We start from the raw sequence: 12,282 nt of genomic DNA on the forward strand, positions 1-12,282 counted from the left end.
ACAAGCCTTCAAATGGATGGTCTACCATTTTGCATCTGACTAGGGCCTTTGACATGTCTGATAACATGCAACATGCTGTTTCACAGCTAGCCGAATCTGCAAACCCTGTGCATCATAAGTGGTTTTCCACTCCTGCTTTCCCATAGTGTGATCTATTTGTTGAGCAAACCTTGTCCGCATTGCAATTTTTTCTCGAGCTTCTGCTGTGATCCATGCAGACGATTTCTAGATAGCTGGGCCATTTGTGCAGGCACACAAAGCAAGCTCCATAGAGATTCCTGATGCACCCCTGTGTCAGAATAGACTAGCACAGGACTGAAATGTCTCTTGTTTTGTATGCTATGTGATACCAGAAGTGGTCAGAGTTCCAGTCCCTTAAAGGGAGCATGGTTTTCTAATTGTAGTCAGTAAGATTGAGGGCATCCTGTCCCGAGTGAACTATGCCTGTGGGGCAGTGATAGAAGTGTACCAAAAATGTTGTGGAACTGTGACTCCGGTGGGGGACAGAGTGGGAAGGAAGGGAGCACCGCAAAACATTTTTCAAGGTTTGCAGTCAGGCTGGTTGACAGCCAATTCAGTTGAAACGGATTTCAGTTTAGCTGTAACTGGTATCTGGTGGTAAAATGGAGACATGTGCTTTAACTTCACAAAGAACAGTTCTGGAATGTTGAAAATTGTTGCAAAAAAATAGTTGAGCTGTTAACCGTAAAAAGTAAAAGTAGTGGAACACTGCTTGCAACCGTTCCTGCTCACTTCGACCACTGCTGTGGAGAGGGGTTGCTTTTGTGATTTCTCTTTGGGTCTGGTGGTCTCCTGGCCACTCATAAAGGGCCAGTGTCCTCAGTAAGGCCATGTGACTGTCCCCTTGCTCTAGTGCAATGACTACGGAAGAGTGACCTGGGTATCCACCATATACCAGCTCTGGACAAATCATCCACTAGCTTGGGGAGTCTGCCGGCCTGTGGTGTCAGGAATCAGCAGGATCCCTCATGGAATACTCCAGGTGGAATATTTTTCTTCAAGAGTTCCAATTTGGTTAAGATGCTGCTGACAGCTGATTAACAATGTACAGCGTTTAGGTTTAAGAGCTATGTGAGAAACCTGAAGGTGTCTCACCCGTTAGTCCCCTGAGATCTGTCGTCCAGGTGGCCAGGACACAGGCTTCGCTATTGTATCAAGTTCCTTGGGGTGGACCAGAGGGTGAGGATCACCTGGGCGAGCGGTCTTGGGGGAGTGGAAGTGGGACACTGAGGGTTGAGATGTGGTATCCCCTTCCCTGTAACACCTTTTCCCCATCCTACCCTGTAGGATATTTAGAAGCTCTACCTGCTCCTTTTTCCCACACAAACACTTTCCAGACTAACACCATAGCTGTTTACCTGATATGTCCCAACACACGGGTCAGGCAGAGTCAGGCAATTGACAATAACCACGCACACCTGACGGCCCTTGACCTTCCCCACATGGATAGAAGGCAGATCACGAAAGCACACTTCGAGCAAGGCCAACAGCACAAGAAAGCAGCTAATCCAGGCTGGCAGTTTAAACAGAGACACAAAGCGATGAAACATGAAAGGACGACAAGGAGGAAGATGCCCTTGCTCTTTTCAACCGAGACATGTGAAGCCTCCGAAAGAGAAAACATAAGACCAGGATGTACAGCTGGCATGTGGAGTAGCAGATGTCAATGGCGCACAAGGGCCTGCATTGATAATCCAGGCAGGGAGGCACGCTGGCTACTGTGATAACGTCCTTGACTCCAGAGGTGAAACAAGCAAACGGGTTGCGCACAGCCGGTGAGTCAGAAAGAGCTGATAGCGGACCAAACTGTTGAGCCCAAGGTTGCAATCAGCAACATAGCATGAATGCAAGGAACTGATGAACAAAGAACTTGTGTGTTTGTGAAATTAAAAGAAAGCGCAGTTAAGATCCAAGTGCAGAGAGGTCCAGCGCCACGTGGGCACTCATTCGAAAAGACTCTGACCGGGACCTGTTTTTGAAACTGCAAGTACCAAACGGCCCTAGGAAAGTGTGGCGTTGGGCGTCAGAGCGGTCCTACAGGGATGATGCAGAGGTTCCTGAACATGATCCTCGCAGCCACCAAGAGCCAGTAGAGAGATTTTAGGGCTACAGAGATGCAGTCCCTCGGCTTGAGGCCAAGGCTATGTCTTGAAGTCCTATTCTGGATTAGTTGAAGGGGGCAAAGGTTTTGTCCGTTAATTGCAACCCCAAGGAGACTAACAACTAACATTTCTTTCATGGACCATAGCAGGTATCCAATCAAAGGTTGAAGATTTTGTTGGCATTATTTTTTAGATTCATTTCATATTTCCTCACTCCAAGAAACCTGGCTAAGGATAATTCCAGTGCAGCTGGGCTGTGCACGTTATGCCATCCAACCTTCAAAAGAGGGGCAATGTAGGCCTAGCAGTGACCTATTCATTTGGATAAAAATGCATCTACATGTCAAGGTAGTGGATATTAATACTAATTGTACTGATATTCTATTATTGAAGCAATTTTTTCCCAACAAACGTTTAAATGTTTGCATGTGTTCGTACGGATGTTCCTGAAAAGCAGGTTTTATTGCATGCCAAGGGCTAGTCAGTTCCTTGGAGTTGAAATCTAACCTGATTCCCTCCAAATGACAAAGTTGCAGTTTATATACACACACAACTTACATAATCACAAAATATTCTGTTTAACTCTTATACAAAGTAATTTAATCCCCCTAGCTCTAAAACCCCATTGGATCTATTCACAAAGTACAACCCCTTTGACATGTGATCTTCTTTCATGGTCAGTTATGACGTACTTCCCATAATACATTTATCATCCATGAACAACTTAGTTTATTATTCAGGCCATGTGACAGAAACCCATTAACCCAGATATTGTTTGTGCAAGGCTTTCCATAAACAAGGCAAGGGGAGGGACAGAAATAAATAAGTACTCCTTTGAAGCAGCAGTAAAAATCCTCATCCTCCCAGATGCTGCAGGCGCCCCATACCATTTTTCCTGCATTCTTTCACGTAATCCTATTTGTGCTGCCATCTCAAGTCATATAGCCGTCGACATACATTCTGCTTAGTTCCCTGAAAGCCCATAAACCATTAGCTCTCAATTCAACTTGCCATGTATCGGGCCTTTCTGGACATCAAAAAACAAACCTTCAGGCTCCCAGGCAAATTACACTTTGCATCTAAGAACACAATCCGGCCATAAAAATCGAACAAATGGCTTTCTATTCTGTTCTTGCCTTCAGCCCTGTGCAATGTTATCACAACTGCCCATTTGGGGTTTGCTTCCTACCCCCATCCGTGACCTAAGCCATCCAGCTCTCCAAACCAAGCAAAAACCATCCCTGCAAATCCAGGGACTCTGGTCTACTAAGGATTCCAAGTAGGTAAAACTTGAATCCTGCAATATATCCATGTTCCCAAAATGAACCATATATTTTCTAATGCACTAAATGTGTCTCCAATCTAAACCGTTATTGAATTCCCACATGTTAGTTTCCCCCTCAATTAACTCCTTTCTCACATGCATGAAGCTCCCCACTACATACTTCTCATGGTATGACATTGAAGCTATGCTACTGATGCTCATGTTGCAGCCTACTATGACTCTAAAATGTGTCCAACTAAAACCCAAAGTAACAATCATTTCAATTCTCCTAACTACATTTATCACATATTTAGTTGCAACATTGTATCTAACACAGCTGCACCATGGCCTAGTACAATTTACATAGTGTGAACCTCTTTCCTGTTTTGGGATTTAAATAGTCTACACAAACAGCTAGATACATATTCAAAAGAGGAAGAGGATGTCAGACAGAGGTAAGGGAGCAGCATTGTGGGCCCTATTGATAAGGATGCCTACACTGCCACTTCCCAAGAGGTCAGGGAGTGTGCGAGAAGGAAGCAGGGTCATTGTGGAGTGCTGCTAGTGTAGAAGAGGCATGAGGGGAGATCCAGGTTTCTGTGATAGCCAGAAGCAAATGTTTAGGGTGATAACAGTAAAAGCGGTCACTGATGTATCTTGGATAAACAGTATAATAGGTGCTCCTGTTTACTCCCCAACCTCACCCACTGTTTCAAGAGTGAGTTATTGCCTGGAAAAGGCTTGGGACTTGGGTACCTACATATTGGGCAGGGGGAGGCTGCTGTCACTCAATCCACCCCTTCTCCTTCCTCTATCTGTAACTTAAGTTGGCCCTGAGTGGCCCTATAGACATATTATAATGATTACTATAAGGGTATTTATTTAGTGCAGACCTTGCTTTGGGAAGCAAAGGAGCGCTTTACAATCATAGGTGGAAGACACAGTGAGGGAAGCAGAGAAACAAGGGTGTAGGAGCCAACAACATGGGAGGGGAGGCGGGCAATTTGGCAGAAAGGGATCTACAAGCAACCGGGAAGGAAACAGTGGGGAGCAGAGCACCCAGAATCAGGTAGGGTGGGAAGTGGAGGGTGTGTGGAGTGGTGTTAGGGAGGGGACGTTCCTTGAAGAGGAGGGTATTAAACTACTTCATACCTGCAACCTTGTTGCTTTGCAAACTACAAAAGCACATTTTGAACTTTGTGTTGAAACTAAACCCAAGGGCTGGATGTTATGTCACCAGCATCTATATTTCATTAAATCTACGCCACAAATATGCTTCTGTAACCTACATTACGTAATGTAAACTTAAAAAAATGTAATAGAGTTGACAATAATAAAAAAAATAGGGAAATAAAGTCAATAATTACACATCAAAATACCTCATCGTCCTTGGACACTCCAGCCCACTACAGAAGGCTTGTAAGCTGCATTCTGTCCCTCTGCAAAACCAGTTACGCCCCTCTGGCATGTACAATTCGGTACCATGAAGTTGTTCTGCGGAACCTCAAGTCCCACAAGAGCAGGGACTGTTAGGTGCTACTACATATCAACTAGTCGGCACTATTACAATACAATCGTTCAAATCAGCCGATTACTGCTGGTGAATTGGTGATTGAATCTCGAGAAGTCTGGGGAGTCCACTTGCTAGGTTGCTAGCTTTCCACATGTATATACATTCTTACTCACCCTGGTCCAACTATCACTCGTGAGTGGAAATTTTGCAACCTGCATACACACATTTTGATAAAACCATTTGCAGCATTACCATATTAAGTTTCCTTTACATTAATATTACTTTGAAGAGAGAATCCTTCCCCTTTTACAGATGTTGAATGAATCTTCATTTGTCAAACGGAGTCTACACTTGTGTGACATTGTAACTCATAGTGAAACGTCACAAAAAAACTCACCTTGGCTGTTGTAGACTTCACCAAGTCAACTCTTCGGTCTGCTTTGCGCAGTTCATGGTGACTTCCTGAGGAGTTTGTGAATATCTCGATCCCATCCAGTCCCATTTCTATGTGAGGGCTGTCGGAATGTGAATAGACAAACAGGTTAGTGCGCACTGAGCTATTGGCACAGATATGTGATGAATTATATTGGACAGTTGCTCAAGATGGGAACCATAAAAATTGAATTCCACCATTTGTTTTGCAAAAGTGACCCCAGGCTGCCATAAGCAAGAAATTGTTTATGGCCACTACCTATACCCATTTATAGCTTTCAAATATCAGGATTGCACCGTTTTTGGTCCATATCATACAAAGTCAAGCATTAGCAAAGCTAAACGATTTGTTGGCTTTTGTGTAGACATGCGATCTGTATTTTCCAGGCACTGCCATAATGGGACTACCTGGCTACGAGATGACAAAAGCTAGCCAATGGTGCCTGTACCGGAGCATATTATGTCAATGCCTGGAAAATACCTATTAATGCCTACACACAAGCTAAAACTGTTGGCATAAACATGAATTGTTGTTTACAGGCATTTCGAGCAAGAATACAAATACCGCTTATAAATCCATTGGCTTGAGGCAAACTTGGTTAAGATAGTTTTGTTACACGAGGAACTGTTTTTTAGCTGCAATTAAGCCATTTCCTTTTAGAAGGCTAATCAGAAAGCATAAAAGCTAGGCACAAAGAAATCTCAGGGGGATGTGTTTGGGAGAGGCAGGTAGTGAGTGGGAATAGCCAAGGGACTCGCATGGCCATGGGCAGTCAATGAGTGTGTAATACCCAAACACCGCCCACAAGTGTGTACCTCCTCACACCTCATCTCTCCCCTACAGTCACTTCCCATCACAATACTTTTGGCTCATCGGCAGCACTTTACTAGCCCCCTAATACCAGAACCTAAAATTCATCATGTAGCTGGATTTAATGAAACATTTTGAAAAACGTATACGTACTTGGCAAATTTTGATCTTGAGTGAGACTAACTCAATTGCAGACTTTAAAATTGTTAAGTTTTATTATCAACTAACAGTTTCTTCATAAAGGATCAATTCACTCAAGAATGTTTTTACTTTTTGCAACTGAAGTAACACAATCGTAAATCGCATGTTAAAAGTAAATATTTGTGTTTCAGACACAAAAGTCAACCTTGGGGACATTTCTAATCTGTGGAGTATAAGCACAAGGCTGGCTCTAGCTGTACTAAAAGAAGGTGCAAGAGGATCAGGATTTAGCATTTTACCTTATTTTTGTTTTGAAGCATAAACCTGTTACAAATACGCCTTGAATGCTGGATTTGGGAAAACTCAAGAGGGACCAATAATCTCATTGGTGGGTGAAGGTATGTGAGATTATAACAATGGAAGAATCTTAGCGCTAGTGCCCGATACCATGCCTAAATAGGTTTTCAAATGGGCACCCTTCTTGAATTATGTGCGGGAGAGAGAACCCATGCCACACAGGCCACAACTGTTTAAATTGGAATTTCGACTGTGATTCGCAATTTGCAGTTGCTTATGTGGCAATAACCGCCGAGCCGGCGGGCCATTACCGCCTATGGTAATGCCCCCGGGGCCTCAAGTTACAGGCCCGAGCGTAGCAAGGGCCTTAACGGTGGCCCTGGGGGCATTACCATAAGGCGGTAATGACCTGCTGGCAAGGCGGTTATTGCCATTAGCATTCCGGGGTCTGCAGGCTGGGGATACTGGTTTTTCCGAGTTTGCAGCCCCGGAACTCTAATGGCTTACGAAACCTTTTCAAGCGGCATGTCTTTGCCATTTGAAAAGGTTTTGTTGCAGTATGCGCTAGTTCTAGGAACACTAGACCGTGCATACTGCTTCAATCGTATGGAGCAACAGGGCGCCATTTTGGGCAAAGTTGGTCCATACTAATGAATGGGACAAAATAAAAAATAAAAAAAGGCCACCTTGGAAAAGGGAGAAGGGGCTACGTGTGGCCCCATCTTCCGTTCCAAGGTTGCCTTGAAAAAGAGAGTGTACCCGGCACGCAAACAGCATTCATGCATCCACGGGATTACACTGAGGTAGGGCTCGGAAATGAGCCAATCATCTTTCAGTGCAATCCCGTGGATAAGACTGCCGGGTACTAATGTTTAATAGTGCTTGCTTATTCTTGTTGAAATGCAAATAAAATAAAGCTTGTTAAAAAACCAAATACACCTCGAGTTACTTTTCCACATTTTCTACAAAAAATATTTTCAAATCTGCTTCATCATCAATAAAAGCATTCTGTGAAAGAAAGGTATTTCTTTTTGTACGAAAACATGGAAATTGCACTAGTATTGCATGGTTTTATTGTTAAATCAGTAACCCATAGTGTATTAGTTTAAAGGTGCAAGAACATGTAATGGTATCCTATTGGAAAATTAATGCAAACAACCCTGCTTGTCTAATCTTTAGCAGTGTTGTCCCTTCCCCGACTCAACTTCACACCATGCTTGGGTGGCAGCGAATGGGGATTGGCAGGGTTGGGGTGGGCGTTGTTACACTCTGAGGGAACAGCAGAAGACTTCAGGCTTTTATGAGGGTTTAACAAATCCATTTATTCCATACAAAATATAGGCAATGGTAGTGCATGGTAACCAAATAAATACAATTATCTTAAAAAGAGCGTGAGGGTTTAGGAGAGATAAAACGTATGCACAGGATGCTGGTAAAGTCTGGGCCTGGGCCCCTGGTAGGTCATAGTGCAGAGTCTCCAAATAGTTCTACTGTGCCACAGTTAGTAGTCAAACTAGGCTCTTCTAATCAATGCAATGAATGGGAGAGCAGCAAATCTCACAGTTCCCGGGGACATGATTTCTACTACACCTGACATAAATCACCCATGAGTGTTGGCCGTCCTGGGCTGTGCTCACCCTTGTAGTAGCCCTACAGGGCCATATTCATCCACCCCTGGGCAATTGCCAGCCCTCTGGGTGGTTGCTGGCGAGAAATGTTAATTGTTGCTTTTCACAGGCCTATCAGAGGCTCTGGCTTTTATGGGGAGCTCTTCTGACTTGGGTTCTCATGGAGCCCTCTGGTTCAAGTCATTGGTGGACAAGTGTTAATTTTGTCCTTGGTGGCCTTTCTGTCCCACTAGATACAAGGCCATTGCTAAGCCTGTCCTATTAGATGCCAGGCTACTGTCCCCATCTAGCCTCCCTCTCTGCCTTACTCTTGAGTTTGGTAGGCAGTGGCAATTCTACGTTCTGGGCCCAGACAGACCGGGTTCAAACTCTCCAGCACCTGTCCCTTAGTTTCCCCCAGCGCAGGTCCAAATGTTCTGAATCTGCCTCATTAGCCCCTCTCACCCTTTATTCCTCCTCCCCAGAGCAAGGCGTATTGTCTTGTAGGCTCCTCTTTAGCCCCTTCCTCCTAATAATATGCCCAGGCTGGGGAATGATTTAGAGATGTATGTAGGGTTTGGGTACCAAAGGAAGGAACTTGGAGGTATGAGGAAGCACAGAGAATGGCAGCATAGTTAATGTAGGATTAAATAAAAGGGGAATGCAGAGATGCATGCCCAGATCCCCTGTCTCCCCAGGCAGGTGACACAGAGCAATACGCTAAGAGGGCGGTCACCTAATGGGTTGTGGTGGCAGGGGAATGGGGTGTATAGAAGGAATAAAGCTTGCAGGAAATGTAGAGTTTGTAGATGTTAGGTTTTCAAAGTGGCGAAGGCCTACTGAACCACTGCCATTTTGGAAGTTAGGCCTGCACAGCCAGGACCCATTACAAGGGAATAACTATGGGCCTCAGTAAGAATACCCACCCCATCCCTATTCCCACCCCAGGCGATAGCGTAGTAGGTTATTCTATCAATTAAGAACAGAACCCTTTCTTGTATCACAATTTCGGCCCATGTAATCTGAAAAGAATGTGCACAGCGAAGCACGGGTAACGTTGTACCTGGTTTTGAAGGACCCTCTCACGAGAAGCAGGGCAGAGGTCTGAAGCTGCCAAAACATGGATCCCAGATTTAGAGCACCCACGTCCCTAAACCCCAAGCCCTTCTGTTTGAGCTACCAGAGGTTGACTATCCAAAGTCCTAAATCTCTCAACTGTCCATTGATTAGTGTCTGCAACAGGCAACCCCAGGAGGGGGCAGATGCCAAGGGGGGAACCCAAACAGACTGTCCTGTGATTTGTACTGCGAGGTGCACGGGGTGAGGATAACAAATTTAGGCCAACGATGGGGAGGCATTGTGGGGACGCCAGAACGTCTGGGATCGAGCTAAACTTCTTGCATTTCTGAGGCCTATCATGACCTTGAGAGCTTTGCGAGGCAGGCATGGTATCAAGAGAGACACAGACTCAAGGATAACAGTTTGGAAACCTTTATTATAAAAATTGGTAGGGTTGGTGTAATGCCTAAACGGCCCTAACTCTAATGGGGTTGTTCCCTCAACTGATGTTTCTAAGGAAAGTCGATGTCTGTAAATCCAAACCCAAAGTCTGTCTGTGTCAAACCTATGCTTGCTCTCACTCTTAAAATAAATGGGATGTTGGGTCTTCTTAAAAGAAAAAAAAATGGTGGTTAAAAAAGAAATGCAAATTAAGGCTGGATTTCAATAGCCTTATCGTCAGGATTAGTTCTACCAGTTCACAAATAGTTCAATTCAAAAGGGGTGCTCTTGGGTTCTTCCAGGTAGGGCTCTTGAAGCAAATTGACAGTTCACAATGTCTCTGGGCCCCTTAGGGTTCCCATCCCCAAGCCTAAGTCCGTCTGGTTCCAAAAGAATATTCACAGTTCCTTCAGGCCTCTCAGGATTCCCGTCCCCAAACCTAGGCCCTTTCTTGTCTCAAAAGATTCCCTCAACAGTTAAAAAAAAATATATATATAAAAACACCAAAAAATCACCTCTCCAAACACAGTTCCTTCTGGTGAGGTTTCAACAGCCTTTCCTTCACTTTGGGGAATTTCGATCCCACTCCGCTCTCAGAGTAGCTCCCCCTTTTCCACCTTTTCTGGCGCTCTACACCTCCTTTGGACAACACAGGACAGTATCAGACTTTCGAAAATGCAGGGCTTTTACTCCTCCCCATGCACGACCACTGTGATAGATGGTCCACTCACCTTGTACTCTTTATCTTGCTTCCATTTCTTCCGGCACTTTCTGCCTTTCACGTGCTTCTTGCACTCTTTCCTTGGCACCTTCTGCCTTGCCTCTTGCACGCTTTCTCTGTCATGCCATGCTGCTTGCACTCGTTACTTTCTTTCTCTCTCTCCATCTCTCTCTCACCCCTTTCCACTTTTCTTTCGGGCTGCTCGCACCCTCTCTTTTCTTTGTTCTTTTAACAATTCACACTATTTCCTTACTTTCCTTTGCGCTGCGTGTGCACCTTTTTTCTTCATCTCTTTCTCACTATTGTGCGGCCTGCAAGTTTCTCTTTAAATGCTCTCGCTCCAGCCTCCTGCACGCTACTGAGTTTCTCCACTTGTCTTTGAAACTCACCGAGTAGCACAGCGCTGATAGGCAGTCTCTTCGGGATGTAGGTGTCGAGGTCAGGGTCTCACCACCGGCCCCTCAGGCACCTCTGGGACCTGGACGTCCTGTAGAAATGACCACTGGCTTATGCACAGCCAATAGGATCCAGCAAAGTCCAAACCGGTTCCATGGAGAAACGGCTCCCTCACCACACTGAAACCCCTCTGACGCAACAGGTCAGCGTCTCAGCATCCAGTTTCCCTCTGGATACCCCGGGCTCCACCAGCTGCAGCCTCCTGTTCTTCAGCCTTCACGATCCATCCAGCAATCCAACTATACAGCAACACCATTACTCTAGCTGTCGACACTCTAGTCCTGCTTAAAAAGCGCAAAGCAAAGCAAGCTTTAAAAAAAAAGAACACCTGGTTTACCCATAAGCCCATTGCCTCTTGCGCCAAGAAACACGCTGCCAAAACGGCATGGAGAAAACACCCGGCCACAGTCTCCAAAGCCCAGTATACCTCCCTAGTCAAAGACTACAAAAGAGAAATTCACGCCACCAAAGCCAGCAGCTACAATGCTAGAATAAACAATACACAATCCGCAAACTCTTCACGTGAACTCGAGTCGCCAGTCACCCCCCTCACTGACCTCATCATAGATGACACCTGGTGCATAAAGATACAAGAAGTCCTCACAGGGAAAAATCGTCTCCCTCTAGATGAAAATCTGTACCAAGCAACTGGCCATCCTCGCCAAACCACCTTCCAGCCACCCCCACCCCCCTCACTCCCCCTACCAGCAGACCCATCTCCCAATTTGACTTACACCCGGCATTGGAACTCGAAGTCACAAATATAAATATTTAATAAAAGACCTGTAATAAAATAAAAGACCTGTACCGAGGCGCTGACTCCCTTCATCACATCCATCAACACCTCATTTGCAACAAATACTGTGCTAACTGCCCTGAAAGAAGCCTGGATCCTCCCGCTTCTATAAAAAAATACCCTTGACCCCACCAACTACCGTCCCATCACCACCGTACCCTTCATCCTTAAAATCTTCGACTGCGCAGCAGAGACCCCGGTCCAACAATACCTCGAGGACAACCCGCCAATCAGGCTTCCGGCCAAGGCATGGAACTGAAACCACACTACTGGATCTAAAAAAACCAGAAGGGATCATAGACTCATGCAAACTCGCCCTGCTCCTCATGCTGGACCTATCAGCAGCATCCAACCTCATCGACTACCTGACACTCTGCAACCACCTCGCCACAACAGCAAACTTCTCACTTGCAGCAACAGACTGGATCAGATCCTTTTTGGCAGGCAGATCTTCCTGTGTCTTCATGGACAACCATGCTGCCCCACCGACACCAGTAACCTGTGGAGTCCCAAAGGGATCCCGCAGCTCCCCAACCCTGTTTAACATTTACACTACACCCCTTTTTGATTATCTGGATGCCCTTGGCATATCCTACACAAATGATGCCTCCTCCCTCTCTA

At 45.3% G+C, this 12,282-nt stretch overlaps 1 protein-coding gene across 1 annotated transcript in view; it reads right to left on the minus strand.

The window, feature by feature from the left end:
* The window catches only part of NADSYN1 (NAD synthetase 1), a 1,375,099-nt gene that overhangs the window by 907,510 nt on the left and 455,307 nt on the right, over positions 1 to 12,282 (minus strand). The window contains exon 8 of the mRNA XM_069623454.1: positions 5,298 to 5,415. Within this exon, the coding sequence (XP_069479555.1) occupies positions 5,298 to 5,415 (118 nt within the window). The remainder of the gene's footprint in view (positions 1 to 5,297; positions 5,416 to 12,282) is intronic.

Source organism: Ambystoma mexicanum, chromosome 11 (genome assembly GCF_040938575.1).
Source record: "Ambystoma mexicanum isolate Mex_15411 chromosome 11, UKY_AmexF1_1, whole genome shotgun sequence".
Lineage (NCBI taxonomy): Eukaryota > Metazoa > Chordata > Amphibia > Caudata > Ambystomatidae > Ambystoma > Ambystoma mexicanum.